General features: G+C 36.4%; 1 protein-coding gene across 5 annotated transcripts in view; it reads left to right on the top strand.

Moving 5' to 3' along the window:
* The window catches only part of LOC110809602 (vacuolar protein sorting-associated protein, putative (DUF1162)), a 66,682-nt gene that overhangs the window by 2,638 nt on the left and 47,100 nt on the right, over positions 1-16,944 (top strand). For 3 of the 5 annotated variants that reach the window (XM_088206563.1, XM_088206564.1, XM_088206562.1), the window contains exons 3-11: positions 1,166-1,243; positions 1,323-1,435; positions 1,692-1,785; positions 7,852-7,895; positions 8,043-8,111; positions 9,617-9,678; positions 10,774-10,981; positions 14,488-14,556; positions 14,659-14,738. In XM_088206563.1, coding sequence (XP_088062689.1) covers positions 1,166-1,243; positions 1,323-1,435; positions 1,692-1,785; positions 7,852-7,895; positions 8,043-8,111; positions 9,617-9,678; positions 10,774-10,981; positions 14,488-14,556; positions 14,659-14,738 — 817 coding nt within the window. Of the gene's footprint in view, positions 1-1,165; positions 1,244-1,322; positions 1,436-1,691; positions 1,786-7,851; positions 7,896-8,042; positions 8,112-9,616; positions 9,679-10,773; positions 10,982-12,269; positions 12,517-13,147; positions 13,483-13,562; positions 13,722-14,487; positions 14,557-14,658; positions 14,739-16,944 lie in introns of those variants that run through there. The other 2 variants (XM_088206565.1, XM_088206566.1) reach the window with 2 other exon arrangements.

Raw genomic sequence — 16,944 nt, 5'->3', positions numbered from 1 at the left:
TGACACAATCCTCTTCCACTCACATTATCATGTAAGATTTCGTAATGTCCTCACTATCTTGCATGTGTGTGAGAAAATCTTGGGCTTGCATGTAACCTTAGGACGAGTAGTCTTGTGGGAATAATATTGGTGAGTAGGAGGTTTGAGGTTGGCAAAGTTGGTGAATTGTGATGTTCTAGAGTGGTTGATTGGATACTTCTGTGTTCCTCTAGGCAATAACCCTAGGGCTTTTTCTTTTTTCACGATCTTGCGGTGTTTAGGATCTCTAATGTCTTGATTATAGAAATTGGAACCTTTTTTTCCCATTGGTAGTGGGGTCACTTTTTTATATGCATATCTCTTTGTATTTCCATTCATTACATTTGTTTATCTAGAGTTCCTAGATGTTTCATGGAGATTATTGAGACGGTAATGAGGAATGCCATTTTAGTTTGGTTTCGAGTGGTGTAAGATGGGCTATTTGGTTAATTGCAAGGTTTGTTGTTTGCCTAAGAGTGAAGTGGGTTGAGGCTAAGATTGCACAGGGATGTGCGTGCGATGTGCTTTAGAGGTCCTAAGTCTAATAGACATTTTTTTGCACTGTGATATGGCTAGGAGACTTTGGAACCACATTTTTGACATGTTTGGTGTTTCCTTTAGTAGGTTTGTTGGGCTGGATACTAATGGTTTCTCCCTCTAATCTTGAGGGGTTTCGTTTTTACTCTTGGAGGTCTTAGGAGGAGGATGGTGGTCAAATTTCTCAATATGAGGCTCATTTTATAGGTTGTGAGTGTAACGGTTGGAGAGAAATACTTACTCTTCTGGCACCATTTCTCTCCTTGTATAATAACGTTTCTTTTTCTATGGTAACTTTATCCATAACAAGCTTTCACTAATGGAAGTTTTAACTATAGGGGAAGTGTTAGGGAATATGAATATTTCTTATATAGCTCCAAAGAGAATAATAAGATAATTCCCTGTCATCTTTTCTTAAGTTAATGTCCTGTATAGGTAGGATCCACTACAGTCAATATTCTTTTTAGTTAGATTCTCTTCTTTGTTTATTTTCCTAATTTATGAGTATCTCTATAGATACATATATTACTTTTTTAATATAACTAGAAGAATGATGTTTCAGTTTATTTTTTTAGCATAAACATAATTTTAACTAAATTTACTATTGCAGAAGAAGTATTATTAGAGAACACAGAACTGATTCTTGAAGCCTTTGATTATTTGCAATTCCCTTTTGCCCTCAAGCAAGGTATGATATTTAGTTGAAATATATGTTTTGGTCCTTACGATATTTTATGATTAATGCTCTTGAATATTGTCTTCAATAGGCCGCGTTGGCAAATTGAGTATAAAAATCCCGTGGAAAAAGCTTGGCAGGGAACCCATCATTATCATACTAGAGGATGTTTTTATCTCTGCATCTCAGCGCAGTGAAGAAGAGGTGATTTCTGAGCTTGAAAGTTAATTACCTCTCTTCTTCAAGTCAAGTTGAGAAATGTGAAAGCATGTTTCTGCTCATCAGTGTCATATTAGCATAGTAACTTTGTTCTTGTTCTTATATTTTGACTATATATCTAAGTCTTACTTAACATGAGTGGTCCAGTCATGTTCTATAATTGTTAAAATACTCTCGTCAAAAAGGTAAATAAAGATCGAGCAAGTTCTGAAATCTCATCCGTTTTTCCTTGTTGTGGCAGTGGAGTTTGGATGCTGTTGAGAGAAGAGAGTTTGCTGGCAAAAAGGCGAAGCTTGCTGCTGCAGAGCTTGCAAAATTGTCGAGTCGCATGTGTGGTGAGCTATTTCAATTACACCTTGTTATACCCTTGATGAAATCAATGGTTGAATCTTTAATTAACTTAAGGGAAATATCAAAAGCAACCCTTGCATTCATGCAGTTCTAACAAATTGAATTGTGCACATTTGGTTGTATCATTGTGCACTCTATGCTTCTTTTATATAAAATCATTTCCATTTGAAATTTTTGTTAGTTTTGAACTCTTTGTACACAAGGTATTATCAAAAAATCAGAAATCGACATGTTTGCAAAGATATCTTTGTTTATAACTTATTAATGATTTAGAAGTACATGAACAAATTTCACGCTTGAGGATAAATTTGGGGGAGAGTAATCTTGCAAGAATTAGTTTCTTTTTTTTTTCTTTTTGTTTTGAAATAGTCTAGCAGGAATTAGTGTGGAGGATGCAATTGTCATGGGCCTATTGGAGTTAATAGGATGCACTAGGAGCTGGTGGCCTATTAATATAAAAGTTCCTTTGGAAAGATTCCAAGGAGCAAATTATTTTGGGAGGTGGTTGATCCAGGCATGCCTATCTACTATGGAGTTGGAGAGGGGGACTTTTTCTTTTGGAAGCAGGGTTACCCTGATCCAGGCATGCCTATCTACTATAGAGTTGGAAAGAGGGATCTTTTTTTTTGGAAGTAGTAGGCGGAGATATATATGACAATAGCGTGGGACGAAAATTGTGAATTATTTAGCTAGTTGGGATTTCCATTGCAAGTCCAAGAGTTTGAGAGGGTTGAGAATTTGGAATCTTAAATTTAAGAACTTGTCTTTATTGGTTAAATGGCTTTAGCATTACCCTCGAGAGCCAAATTATTTGTGGCATAGAGTGATTAGCAGTATCCATGGAAGTGGGAGGGATGGATGGGATGCCATAGCAAGAAAATCCATATCCCACTGTATGGAAAGCCATCTCACAATTACTTCATTTGTCCCTTCCTTCACTTGATTCTAGGTGGGAGATGGATGTTGAGTGACATTTGGAAATAGACTTGCATGTGAGAACCACCTTTAGTTAGACAATTTTGTTGACGCTTTAATCTTTCTTCAACACACAACGCTACTACCTTCGAATTTAATTTAAATAGTAGGGGAAATATTCTTTTGAAAATATTTATTGCATTCGTAATCTATCAGATAGAGAGGTGCCTTAAATGCAAAATCTTTTGGCTTAATTAGAGCCGATTGACCTTTCTTCACTTCCTGATACCAGAATTTGGTCCTTGGATCTGTCGGTGGCATGCCCTAGTAAGTTCTTTTTCTAAGTATCTCATTAAACACCACATTTCTGGCAAATTTCGCATTACCAAATTGTTTGGGAAGCGCCAACTCCATCAGAGGTAAATGTATTTACATGTATGGCCATGCATCAAATGTTCAATACTAACGAGATGCTACAAGTTCGACGTGCATGCCACCGGTATCTCCGTATGATTCAGAGACGAGAAACGCCCTCATCTATTTCTTCATTGCGAGTTTGCTTAGAAGTTGTGGATGAAATTGTTAAATCTCTTTCGCATTATGTGGTTACACCTTCGACACTTAAAAGCTTTTTAGGTGTGTACTTCAAAATTATGGGGTGACAAATAAAGCGAAACCTTTGTAGCGAGAGGCTGTCTTTGCTGGTTTATGAACCATATAGCTAGCACGAAATTGGAAAATTTTTTTATGACATAGGAATATTGTTTCATGAGCTGCAATAAATGGCGGTTTTCTTGACATCATTATTCGTCAAGGTGCATGTAAAAGTACACAAATAAAATTAAAATAAATATATAAAATTCCTAATTATTCCTACCTTCTATTATATCTTTCTCTTCATTCTTAGTAAATCATTTTTTATCAAAAAATACAAGTTATTAATATTTTGAAAAAATACACAATAAAATTAAATAAATATATAAATTTCCTAATTATTTCTATGCTTCCTCATTCATCATTCATCATTTCCTATCCTTCAGCCGTAATAACAATGTCTCTTATATTCCTTTTTTTTCCTTCCCCTACTAACAATTATTATTATTTTTCTTAGTGATATCAAAACTATACAAGTTAATAGGGAGAGATCGTGGGGAAACACAAATTAGGGGGAAATAGAGGAGTTTAGGGAATGGGTGGATATGTTGGACCTGGTCGATTTGCCACTGGTTGGGAGTAGATGGACATGGTCTAATGAAAGGGATATCTAAGCTTGGTTGAGAGTCAGACCGATTTTTATATCTCTAAAAACCTTACTTATGCAGCTTGTACGGCTTACACAGAAGGCTTGCAGCGACCTGTTTATGATCATTTCCCAATTTGTCTTACTCCCGATGGCATCATTTGGGGTCCGGGGCCATTCAGATTGGACAATAAATGGATTGGTTTGGAGGAGTTCAGAAAGTTGGTGGAGGATGTGTGGAAGTCAAGGAAGGTTAGTGGTATGACCAGTTTTATTTTTGCCTCCAAGCTTAAAGCTTTGAAAAATGGGATTAAAATTTGGGGCAAGCATATGGACAGCAAGACCGACATGTTGATTAGGAAGAACCTTGACGAGCTTGCTACTTTGGACAATCTGGATATGGATGGGATGTTGGATGACAAGGGGAAGGAGAGAAGAGGCAAGTTGAAGATTGACTTAGCTTCTGACATGTCTAGGGAAGCTATTTCGTGGAGACGAAAGGTGAGGGAGAAGTGGCTTAAAGAGGGTGATAGGAACACCAAATATTTCACTGCTTGGTGAATTACAGAAGGAAAAATAACTACATTGATGAGATGTGTATTAATGGGGAGAGGATTAGTGGCAATGGGGAGTTGAGGCAGAAGTCCAGGGAGTACTATCAGAATTTTTACAGGGAAGAAGGTGGGCAAAGGCCTCGCCTGGATGATCTTTTCTTTAAACAGATTAGTGATGCAAGTAGAGCTAGTTTGGAGGTCCCATTTACGGAAAAAGGAGGTGTTGATTTGCTTGAAAGAATGTAATGGGGATAAGGCTTTAGGTCCCCATGGTTTTATATATTTATTCTATCAGGAGTTTTGGGAGGTAATTAAGGTTGAGGTGATGGCTGTGTTTCATGATTTCCATAGATCGAGTTTTTTTGCTCAATCCATCAATACTACTTTCCTAGTGATTATTTCAAAAATTGTTGGAGCTAATAACATCAAGGATTTCAGGCCAATTAGTCTTGTGGGGAGCCTTTACAAGCTGATTGCAAAGGTGTTGGCTCGAAGAATGTCTAAGGAGCTTGGTGCAGTCATTGTGAGAATTAGAATGCTTTTGTTGTGGGTAGAAAAATTTTTGATGCGGTTATGGTAGCCAATGAAGTTGTGGACAATATCGTGGGGAAGAAAGGAGAGGGTATCATTTGCAAAATTGATATGGAGAAGGCCTGCGATCATGGTTGTTGGGACTTTGTTATTTATATGCTCAAAAGACTTGGTTTTGGGGAGAGATGGAGGAAATAGATTATGCCTTGTATCTCAACTACTTTTGTGGTTTTGGTGAACGGTGGATCTTCCTCTTTTTCTAGAGCTTCCGGGGGCCTTAGACAAGGAGACCCGTTGTCGCCTCTATCTTTTCAGAGGTGTATTGGCAGGAAAGGAGGAGTCCATGAAGAAGGTGTCCCATCTCTTCTTCGCGGATGACGCCCTTGTCTTTTGTGAACCTGACTTGTCTTCCTTGATGCATTTGAGGTGTATTCTACTGAGTTTTCAGTTGGTGTATGGATTGAGAATCAATATAAAAAAAAGGGAAATGGTTATAATTGGGGATAAGAGGGATGAGCTGGGGTTGGCGGAGGTTTTGGAATGTAAGGTTAACTTGCTGCCAATAAGATATCTTGGGCTTCCTCCTGGTGCAAAATACAAAGATGCTAGTACTTGGGATCTCGTTGTTGACATGTTTGAGAAGAGGTTAGCGGGTTGGAAGATGAATTTTTTATCTAAAGGAGGGAGGCTGAATTTGATAAAGAGCACATTGTCAAATTTGCTGACTTATTACCTTTCCATATTAACTATTCCAACGAATGTTGGGAATAACCTTGAACGGATCGAATGCAATTTCCTTTGGAGTGATGATGAGGGGAATAGGAGTTATCATTTGGTGAGATGGAGTGAGGTGAATACATCTTTAGTGGAGGGGGGTCTTGGCCTTAGATCTATTGTGACAATGAATTATACTCTCCATGGCAAATGGGTGTGGAGGTTTGGTAATGAGAATGGTAAATTATGGAGAAGGGTGGTGGAGGCGAGGTGGGGGAATTTGGAAAGGGATGGGGGTAGAAGGGGAAAATATAAACCACATGGGATGAGTCTTTGGAAGAAAATCAATAAGGGAGGAAGCGGGTTTGTGAACTGTGTCGATTGGCAGATTGGGAAATGGAGGGGGGTTTGCTTTTGCCAGGATGAATGGTTGGGTGAGGGTAGATTGATGGATAGGTTTCCAAACATTTATTCCATTGCTAAAGAGAGAGACATTATGGTGGAGGAAGCGTGTGAGAGGGGCAAAGGGGGGCAACTGGAATTTGAGGGTCAAAAGACATTTGAAGGATTGAGAAGTGGATCAATATTGTAATTTGCTGGGCTGTTTGACCAATATTAAGTTGACAGAAATTGGGGACAGTAGACTTTGGAAACTTGACAAGCAGAAGGGCTTCTCGGTAAAGTCATATTATAATTTGTGCAAAAAAAGGGATAATGTTTTGCTGTCATCACCATTCAAGCCGATCTGGAGGTCAAAAGATCCTCCCAGAGTATCTTTTTTTGCCTGGAAATTGCTAGAGGTAGTATCCTTACTACTGATATGATGAAAAGGAAAGACAGTATTTTGGTAACCAGATACTATTTTTGCAAATGTGCTGAGGAATCATGTAATCATCTCTTACTCTATTGCCCGTTTGTATATAATATTTGGACGACAGTCTATGAGATGTTGGGGTTAAATTGAGTCAATGCAGATGCTGTTGGCAAAGAGTTATGGGTTTGGTCGGGTATATGCAAAAAGAAAAGACAATTGTTCCTAGTTCCACTTACCATTTTTTGGGTTATGTGGAAGGAAAGAAAAATGAGAGTCTTTGAGAACATAGAAACTGAGATTGTAAAAATTAGAGATAGATGGGTTAATACTTTTGGGTCAATATTATTGGGTCATGACATAAAAGATTGAAACAATATTGGAATGGTCATCAACTATTTGACTGATATGTAAATTTATTTTGTATATGGATGGTACCCTTTTGATACTATTGGCCATAATAATATTTTTTCTTTTATTTAAGAAAAAAAGATATAAAAATTATACAAGTGGGAAGCCGTGTCAATAATTTTTTTTACAGTATAGTGGAATCGGTGAGAGAAGGAAGTCCCAAATTCTTCAAGTCACAGGAACCGTAATCAGTTAATCAAGAATGAGATGGGTAGTATTGCAACAAACTGCTCCTATTATTGCATCTTTTGCAAGAAAAGCTTAATTGTGCTCTAGCCTTAGGGTGCCAAATGAAGATTCAGTAAAAAAATAGAGCCAGCCCAAGGAAAATATTGGTAATTCTTCTTTGGTTCCAAGCAGGGAAGCTGGCAAGGATAGTGACATGGTTTGAATTATGATCAGTTACGACCAATAAAAGCTTTAGCATTTCAATCGTGACGTGGAAGAGAAGAAATAGTGAATCTTGGCAGATTACTTATTTATGTGATCCTGTACGGTAATTCTTGATCCCAGATGTTTTACCGTTGGGTTGTCACTAGGGTCTTTAGAAGGCTTAGTTGTTGGAAGAGTGTGTCGTTTATTCTGCATGGTAGGGTTACTTTGATTTAGGCTTTATCCACTATCCTCTGTATTATCTTTACTTGCTTAAAATTTCTGATGTGGTGGTTGAGAAGGTGAAGTTCCTTTGAAGCTTCAGATTTTGGGTGAGTTGCTCTGAACAGCCTTTCTTTTTAATGATTACTGTAATGATAATAATTAACAGCCTTTCTAGTTCTAGATCTGCTTTAGAGTAAAGATAAAAGAGCTAAATAAGGTAGTTGTTTTTTGTCTCTTGTTTGGAGCATTTGCTGCTTATATTTTCTTTTGTTTGCAGATAACAAAACTGGTAATCTATTTATTTCTTACATTGCTGCAAAGGTAACATCTTTCTTGTGACCCATGATTCTTCTTTGTCCGAGTATTTATATTCTTTTTCCTCCATAAACGTGTACCTTTGAGAATGAACTTGAAGTCAGTGGTTTTGTTAGTGTCCCGTAACGATTACATTATTGTCCTTACCTTCAGATTCTTGATAGCATCCAGGTGTCGATTCGAAACTTCCATATCCTCTACAGTCACACAGAACTTGTCTCAGTAAGCTTAATCTCACCTCTCTTTTTACCATTTTTTCATCTTTTGGTGTTGTCTTAATAGTTCTTAAAACCTTAAACGAACTTTGTTTGTTCCATCAATTGCTCCATTTGTGTTTCATTTTCTGGTTGTATGTTCTCCATTTTTTCCTTTTTCATTTGATGCACTAGGAGCGAAAAATATGTTTTGATTGTTATTTTTCTGGTGATGAAAAACCCAAAGAACATCATGTGATGAATGGACATGGGTTGACTCATGCTGTTTTTAGTGAGAAAATTAGGATTTGGTAGGTGGAGAATGCTCCTATTGGTTTGGTTAGGAGATTTACGAGAAAGTTGCAATTCTTGGAAACGCAGAACGAGGAGATCATTTAGGATATTATTAGAATAGTGAAGAATGAGATTCCTGATCAGATTCCTTTTTCAACAGAATGGCCTAGGATAATCTGTTGGAATTTGGTACCTTAAAAATGATCTTGCGTAGATTTTATGATGAAAATAGTTGGAGGCCAAAGTCGAGGTTGAGTTGGGTAAAGGTGGGGAATGCCAATACTGTGTGCCTTCATAGGATAGTTAACGAGTGGAGGAGAAATAATTGTATTAAAGATCTTGAGTTTGAGGATGGTAGACTTGATATATTTGGGCTCTTAGGTTGGACAAGGGGCCAGGACGAGATAACTTTACCAAGGTCTTCATCAAGTATGGTTGGGGAACTATTAAGGGAGACTTGTTTTAAGTTTCTTTTTTTTTTCTTTTGTTAAACATGGGAGACTTGCTTAAGTTGTTTGAAGAATTTTAATTCAATGGTAAGGTGGGTGGATATTCTGAGTCGTACGTTTTTTCGTGGTAGTGATGGAGAGGCATAGTTTGGGCCGGGATCAGTTGGAGGACTACCACTTCCAGTTTTCTAATAACATGATTTTTTTTACCTTTCCCTGATCATGTGAAATTTGGTAAAGTCCTCATCATTCTGAGTCATATCTTGGTAATGTCTCTACTTTGTGTTTGGTCCTCTTCCTTTTGTGAGCTAAATTGTTCTCATTGTCTATAGATAGGGATTTGACCTCTATTTTGTATTCGGCCTTTTATTTCTCCTCTTGTGTTTCTTTCCTTTTTTATTTTGTTCTCTTATGAAGGTCATGCTATCCTCTCCCATTTTGTAAGTTTTATTTCTCGTTAATAAAGTTCTTCATAAATAAAAAGGAATAATGACAAACATAACAATATAACTTTTCTCCCTATACTTATTTTTTTTCTTTTATTATTTCGATGCCTTGACCATGAGAATATTTTTGTTAAAAGTAATTGACTCATGAGAATATGTTAAATTAATAAAACATTATTGAAAAAATGGCAGCTAATGGATAGAGTTATTTCTTGTCTGCAAGGATTTATAACCACCATTTTTTTTTTTCTGTCTGCATTATCAAGTGCTCTCTTTGCGAGATGGTACTGTCTGAATCGTTTTTTTTTTTTTTTGTTTTTTATTGTTTAACTTTGTTTCTTCAGGGACAGGTTATATTCGGTTTAAGGTTTGCCAGCTTGACAATAACAAAGCAAAATCCGTTTGGGTAATTTTTTAGGTTAACTCTCCAATGTTGTACTTGAATTCTATATTTTTTGTATTATTTTTTGAGCAAAGAATAATTCTATCAACAGCTACCAAGAGAGTGCCACCCAAGTGCAAAAAAAGATACATTTGACCAAACTAATTAAAATGTCTACAAGAACCACTAAGTCCTTATAAGAAGTAAGGTGGCTGCTGTTGAACAAAAAACAAAAGGTTTACTACCATAAATCTCTAACTTTACCAAAAGATGAAGTCAAAATGTTAGGCAAATTTCTATTTTGCTTTCTTTCCACATAACCTACAACATAACCAAGGTATAAGAGAAATAAGATTTCTCCTTCTCTAATGACCACAAACACACTGCCAAGCAAAAATCTCATTCACAATAGAACTTGATTGCCACATAATACCTAACACCAAAGGCAAGGGAAGAGGGGGTGTCATGAAAGGAGGTGATAAAAGGTTTCCCTTCCCTCTTTCGTGAAGAAGACCCAGTTACCATAATCTTTCACCTCATTCTTAGATTATTAGTGGTAAGAATTATCTTAGTAGTTCCCTCATGAGCCGAAAAAAAGTAATTATAGGGGACATATTTAACTTCCAAGTAATTCTTCTCCAACGGGGGGTGGCTTATGAACTTCTCCAACGAAGAACTTCAATAAGATTCTCCAATGGAGAACTTCTTGGGAAATGAGGGGTGAAGATGAGTGGCTTATGAATAACATTAGTAGTTAAGCTAAGTTTCCATATTGGCTCACTGCTGAACTCAACCCAAACCACCCTGAGGCTCTTAATTTAGGATGCAAGACACCGAACACTCATGACTCACCCAAATCCTTGTAAATCTTGTCACCCAAATCCTTAAACTTCCACATCCATGTGCTAGTTATCAGAGAAGTCTCAATATTTGACTCTTGAAAACCATTAATATTGGATTCCATTTGGGCGAATACCCCTTGATAATCAATATGTTTTTTGTTAATGTTTTGCTTATATTTTTCTTTTGTTGGTCTATGATTTTTTTGCTTGTATTGTTATCTATTTTCTATTTAATGCTCTTTTTCCATTTTGAAATTAGCTTTTTTGGTATGTTTAGGTCATCTGGCGGGAAGTTGAAGGGTGGACAAGTAAAAAAATATGTAAACATTGAAGCTTTGGCAATTTATTGTAGCTTATCTGAAGTTGTTGCTGATTCAAGGAACATGACTCAACATTGGGCCTCCGACTTTTTGTGCAATTCAAGTTTTTCAGGCAACGAGCTTAGTTATTTATTAGAGCCAGTCAATGTTTCAATCTCGCTTTTGGTATGCAAGTTCCACTGGTTCCATCTTTGCCAATTATCACTCTCATATATTACTGTTTTTATCTTTCATTAGTTAGAATTTTTCTCTTTAGTTTTATGCGGTAAAGTCCATAATGGACTTGAGGGCTTGGTTTCCTTTTCTTTCTATGGCTCAGTTTGTATGTAGTGTCTATGGTTTGACACCATACACTATAATTCTTTTTGGGTTAAAAAAGAAATAATGTCACAGAGAGAAAAAAAAGGTAAAATGGAGGATAAGAAATCCTCTTAAAAGCGAATAAAAGAAGAAAAAGAGGGAAAGAACATCGCATTCTTGTCCTTTTGCAAAAAAGCCAAGGAAGCAATTCTTGAAAAGTTAAGTGTTATGCTTCAACAACGATACTAGCTTCTCTCTAGAGCATCGTAGCTTCTTTCTTCCTCTATAAAACACCATAAGCTATACCCATTAGCATTGAGAAGACTAAGATTTTTTCTATATGCATCTCCATGAAATGGTTTAGGTTTAGTTTTTGATCTTCTTCATTCCATTTCTCAAGCTTACCAGCTCTAGACTAACAATCCTATCAAGTATAAATTTGAACAACAAAAAGCTTTAAGCTAATGTTGGAAATTATTTAAGTAATAATAATTGATTATAGCATTTAGCGTTTTCTAGATGCATGAATAAAGATATAAACACGTGCATATTTCCACATGTATGATTGAAAGGCCATGTACATGAATAAAGGTCATGTTCATATTTGATTATCACTCTCATCTAGCTATACAGCAGATCATGGACCCTTGAACCTTTGGGATTAGATACCTGTAAATCGTTGTGAATGAGATTCAAAAGGAGTGGAACTCTTTTTATTACTAATTGGAAAAGATACACGTTTGTATTTAATAAGTTCGCACACTTCACAATGAAAATGTTCAACCTCTAGATCCTTAAATAAAAAAAGAAATAAAAGTTTAATAATCTTAAATAATGGATGTCCAAGTCTGCGATGATGAAGACAGACTTGTTATTTATCAGATGAAAAAGACTGTAAGACGGAAAAATGAGATGTTATGCCCTTGGTAGTGTTGGATTGACTTGATAAATGATTTAATATTTTGTGATAGTAGAGCCCATCCTGTTCTCTAGCATGTCCAATCGTCCTCCCCAAATCTTTGTCCTGAAATACACAATAACTCTGATTAAAACCCGCTTTACAATGCAGATCTTTAGTGAGCTTTTGGATGGAAACAAGATTTATGGTTAGTGTAGGGACGTGAAGAACATTTTTTAACAACAGTGACGGGCTTATCTTGACATCACTTATGCCTGCCACAATGGTTAATGATCCGTCGGCTGTGATTATTTTTTTATTACTTGGACACGGAGTATACGAGGAAAAAAGTTTTGAGTAATGAATCATATAGTCGGTAGCTCCCGAATCAATAATCCAAGAGTTGGTAAAGACTATATTCGAGACATTTAATCCAATGGAGAAGGGAAGTTTACCTGAATATGTCAATGAACAAGTACCTGATGGTTTTTGAAGACTGCCAGTAAGTGATCTTATCCTCCCAATTTTTTCTTGGCTGAGATTTCCCATCTCTTGTGATGACCCTTCATGCGGTTGCACTGCTACAATTTGAGCTCGTTCATTGTTCCTTGGTTGTTCTCTTTTTTGTGCCCACTCGCGGCTTCGTGGTTTTCCATGCAATTTCCAACACCGGTCACGAGTATGACGTGCCTTCTTGCAGTAGGTACACCATAGAGTGTCTTTGTGGTCACGGTTTTGAGTCTTTGGCTGACTGGTCCTTCCATTCTCGACTGCTGGCATATTTTCTACATTTGTGGTTATCTTATTGTTGTTACTAGCAACTAAATCCGAATTGTCAGTTCCTTTCGGTTCAAGCATCAATTCCCTTCTACTTTCTTCTCCTCAGATGAGTGCCACCACTTCATTGAAACTTGGAACTTCCTGTTTGCCAAGAATCTGAATTCTAACTGAATCAAATTCTAAATTGAGTTCAACAAGAAAATCATAAACTCTATCTTGTTCAATAAACTTCTTCAAAATTGCTAAATCATCTGGACACTTGGTCGTAATCACCCTATAATGATCAAGTTCTTGTCACAGAGTCTTCATTTGATTGACATATTCAGTGACAATCCTATTTTCTTGTTTTGCAGCGATCGTCTTGACTTTGACTTTGTAGATTTGGGCAACATCCTTTTCTTGGACTATGTTTCTTGAATTGCATTCCATACATCCTTGGCAGTGGTTAAGAACATACACGTGTCACTAATATCTGGAGTCATGGAGTTCCATAGCCATGCCATGATCATTGAATCCTCCTCATCCCACGCTTCAAATGGTGAATCTTCCGGTTTTGGTCCTGTCCCTAAGATATGACTGATTTTTCCTTTTTCTTTCAGCACAGTCCGGACAAGTTGGGACCATTTAAGATAGTTTTTTCCATTCAGCCTATATGCAGCCTGAATGTTCTGCAATTCCCCGGCTTGAGGTATAACGATTTCTGCATCCTCCAACTGTATCATAGCTGTTGTTTCTACCACCTCTGATGTTCTTAATCGAATCAAGCAGTCCCAAGGCAATTAAGGCTGGTTTGAGTCAAGTAAAATATCAGCGATGAAGGATGATACGATTCAGGTACTCTCTTACAAAAGCTTCCTGGCAGCAGTGGCGATAGGGCAGAAACAGGGGGCAGCTCGCAATTCCGTACAATTCCGTATAGAGTGGCAGGTAAAAAAAATTACAGTGGCGAATCAATGGAAAAGAGCCTAAAGCTCCCAGAAAAAGAGTAGTTTGGGATGAAGGTTCGAGTTTCAGTTCCCAGAAAAAGAGCCTAAAGCTCTGATATCATGTTGTAGTTTGAGAGGAAAAATTATATTTTGTATTACAATTACAATTTGTTTATATACAGGAGCTCTAGACTTTAGGAACAGAATCACATCCCATAATCTATGGAATATTCTCATCCCATAATCTGTGAAATATTCTCATCCCATAATCTGTGAGATATCACACAACAAAAAAATAAACTACTGAAATCAACCTAATTCTAGGGAGACTAACTATTATATTCAAACTTTCCTAATTTAATCTATACATTTGTAAAACACATTCTTCCACAGTAATTAACTAATTAAATAATAAAATAATAAAATAATAATATGGTATTCAACAAGTAGTTACAGTTTAATCATCTAGCACAATCTTGAGCCTTCTTCATGGATTTAACTTATCAAGGTTTCATTTTTGAACCATTGGTGTTAGCTTTAAACACATGGAGTTAGTAATGATTAAATGTTTAACATGCCTTTTAACCACTTTTGACGTTAAAATTTGTATGGCTTGAAGCAGTTATCTTTGTTGTTCTGCAGCATCCTCATCCTCTGTTATTTTCATTTGCATGCGTCATAATCATGTACACTTATTAGACATCTTGGTATCCTTGACTTTGTTTGAATTCCTAACTGTTATAATCTAAAATCTCTTTGAAATTTAGGTGAACAGACCAGGAAAGCTTAACAAGGATTTACCACAATATTTTATCAATGCTGAGCTAACCTGCTTGGTAGGTTCTGTTTCAATCAGTTGGATTCCACTTTTATTTGTCGCATCACTGTTCATTCTAATGGTTTGTTGTTTGTCTATTTGTGTTTTAAAATCTCTTTAGGATATGTCTTTAAATGAAATTCAGTTGAAACAGATCTTGATCCTATTGGATTACTTACATACAAGCCGATTACGTGAAAAGTAAGCTCCAACACTTAGTGATGCTTAATTTTTACTATCTTTTTGTTTCCACTTTTTGTATGATGGTTGCTGTCCTCTTCATTTCTCTTTGGGATTGAGCACATGGTCTTTTTGTGAAAATGCCTTGCAAAGAGATCTGGTCTCTATCAATCAAGGCAGTGCAGTTGTTTTTTTATTTTTTATTGTTGGCTCTGTTTCCTTTCCCTTTATGTTGGAAGGATATTTTGTCCTTTTTTCTTTTGCTTCTTTTTCCTTTCATTAAATAAAACAGATGGAGAGAGATGTTTTTGAGATTTGTTTTAAAAAAAGTAAACCAAGGTGTTAAAAAGAAAATAAATTAGGTTAAAGGGTATGATGCTAAAGAGGAAGAAAATTAGGGTTTTTTTTATAAGCTAAAGAGGAAGAAAATTTGGGTTTTTTTTTTTTAAAATAAAAGTGTGGAGTCGTATTGATGATGTATTTACAATTCGATTAAACTATCAACAATAAAACCAAGATCACCGATAAAGTCGATATTATGTCCAAAAATAATGGAACCAAAATTGTGAAACCAACAATCAATGATTTGGTTAAAATCAAGTTCTATTACTTTAAAAGCGTAATTGTTTCTCTCATTCCAAAAGACCCACATTATGGTAAGTGGGATTAGTCTTAACATTTTTCTTTTGCTGCTGATGCCTTCCCATGCTAGGATTTTGTATGTATGTTGTTGTTCGTGACCCAATAATGATGTTCCATAGGTGCCGTGAAACCGTACAGCCTAAAAGCATGTGGTTATATGTTTGAAAATTATTTTTACCTAAGAAACATCTATCAACAATTGTGAAATCTCTTTTCATTAAGTTGTAAAGGGTAAGAATGTGGCCTTTTGCCGCTTCCCAGGCAAAAAATGAGATTCTTGGAGTTGCACCCGATTTCCATATTACTTTGAAAAAGAAGCTATTGTTGTTGTGACTAAGAACATTAGCATGTTAAAGAGGAACTAGATTAGGTTAAACGGCAAATTACACCATTTGTAATTAATTATAATTAATTATTTATTTACTTTTTCCGTTCTGAGGAACTTGTATATATAGAACTGTAATATTCAATAGAAACACATCAAGTTATTCTAAACATGGTTCAGAGCCAGGTTAAAGAAACCCTATATTTTTTCCAAAAACCCTTAACTAGCTTTTATTGCCAAAAGAAAAAAAGAAAAACTCTAAACCCACATCCAGTTTTCATAGCCAGCCTACATAAAATACAAGCAGGCCTTCAATGCTGGAAAGTGCCCCTTTTTTCAGCTAGAACAGCAGCCGCATCTAACCAGAACAGTAGCAAGCAATATTGCCCTATCTTGTGAACTCTGTTTCGCCTATGTTTTTTGCTCCAGCTGGTGCTCTGTTTTGTCTCTGTTTTGCTTCAGCAAGTGTTCTATTTTGCCTCTGTTCCCAATCCATTTGTTGCTCTGTTTCGGCTCTATTTTTGCATACTTCATCTGCTGCTTTCTGTTCTGCTGCACACTTTCTTTGTTTTTACTCAGTTTTACTCTGTTCGGCACCTTATCTGTGAATTGCTTTGTTTTACTCTATTCCACCCCTTACATGCTCTGTTTTGCTCTATTTCACACCTTGTCCGCTGCACACTTTATCTCCTGTTTTGGACCTGTTCTGCATAGCCCCTGTTTGGCCAATGGGAGCCTCCAGACACGAGTGCTCAGCCACGCCACAACCGCTGTCCTACTGATAAAACTCTTATTTTTGCTTATTTAATCAGATATAATTGCCTCAGATTTTTAAGACTATGTTGGGGGTAACATCCCAAAACACTGGAGCGCATTCCCACGTGAGAACTCTCATCACCGGATTTTAGCCAATTTAGGTGGCATATTGCTTTATAGGAAAGGATTATTTGAGCTGATTCTGATTAATTCGAACCACCCCAAAGCTTAGTCATCTTATGGGTATCGGACTGAATTCCGGAGACCTTATATTTGATGCTTGGGATGAAGAGAATTCATGATTATGAGATGGCTCTAGAACTCCATGACTATAGAAATAAGGAAAACTGTAATGTTCCTTCCCATATCCAAAGTGGTGTAGGATACAATCGATGAAATCTACTCTATAGTCAATGATGTTGCACAAATTTATGACTTGATAATTAAGACAGTCTATAAATTAAGGGCACAAATTAGTAAATAAATATCCTAACATGTTAGAAA

This window comes from Carica papaya, chromosome 6 (genome assembly GCF_054855325.1).
Source record: "Carica papaya isolate Zhongbai chromosome 6, ASM5485532v1, whole genome shotgun sequence".
NCBI lineage: Eukaryota > Viridiplantae > Streptophyta > Magnoliopsida > Brassicales > Caricaceae > Carica > Carica papaya.
This window is presented reverse-complemented; position numbering and strand designations above follow the sequence as displayed.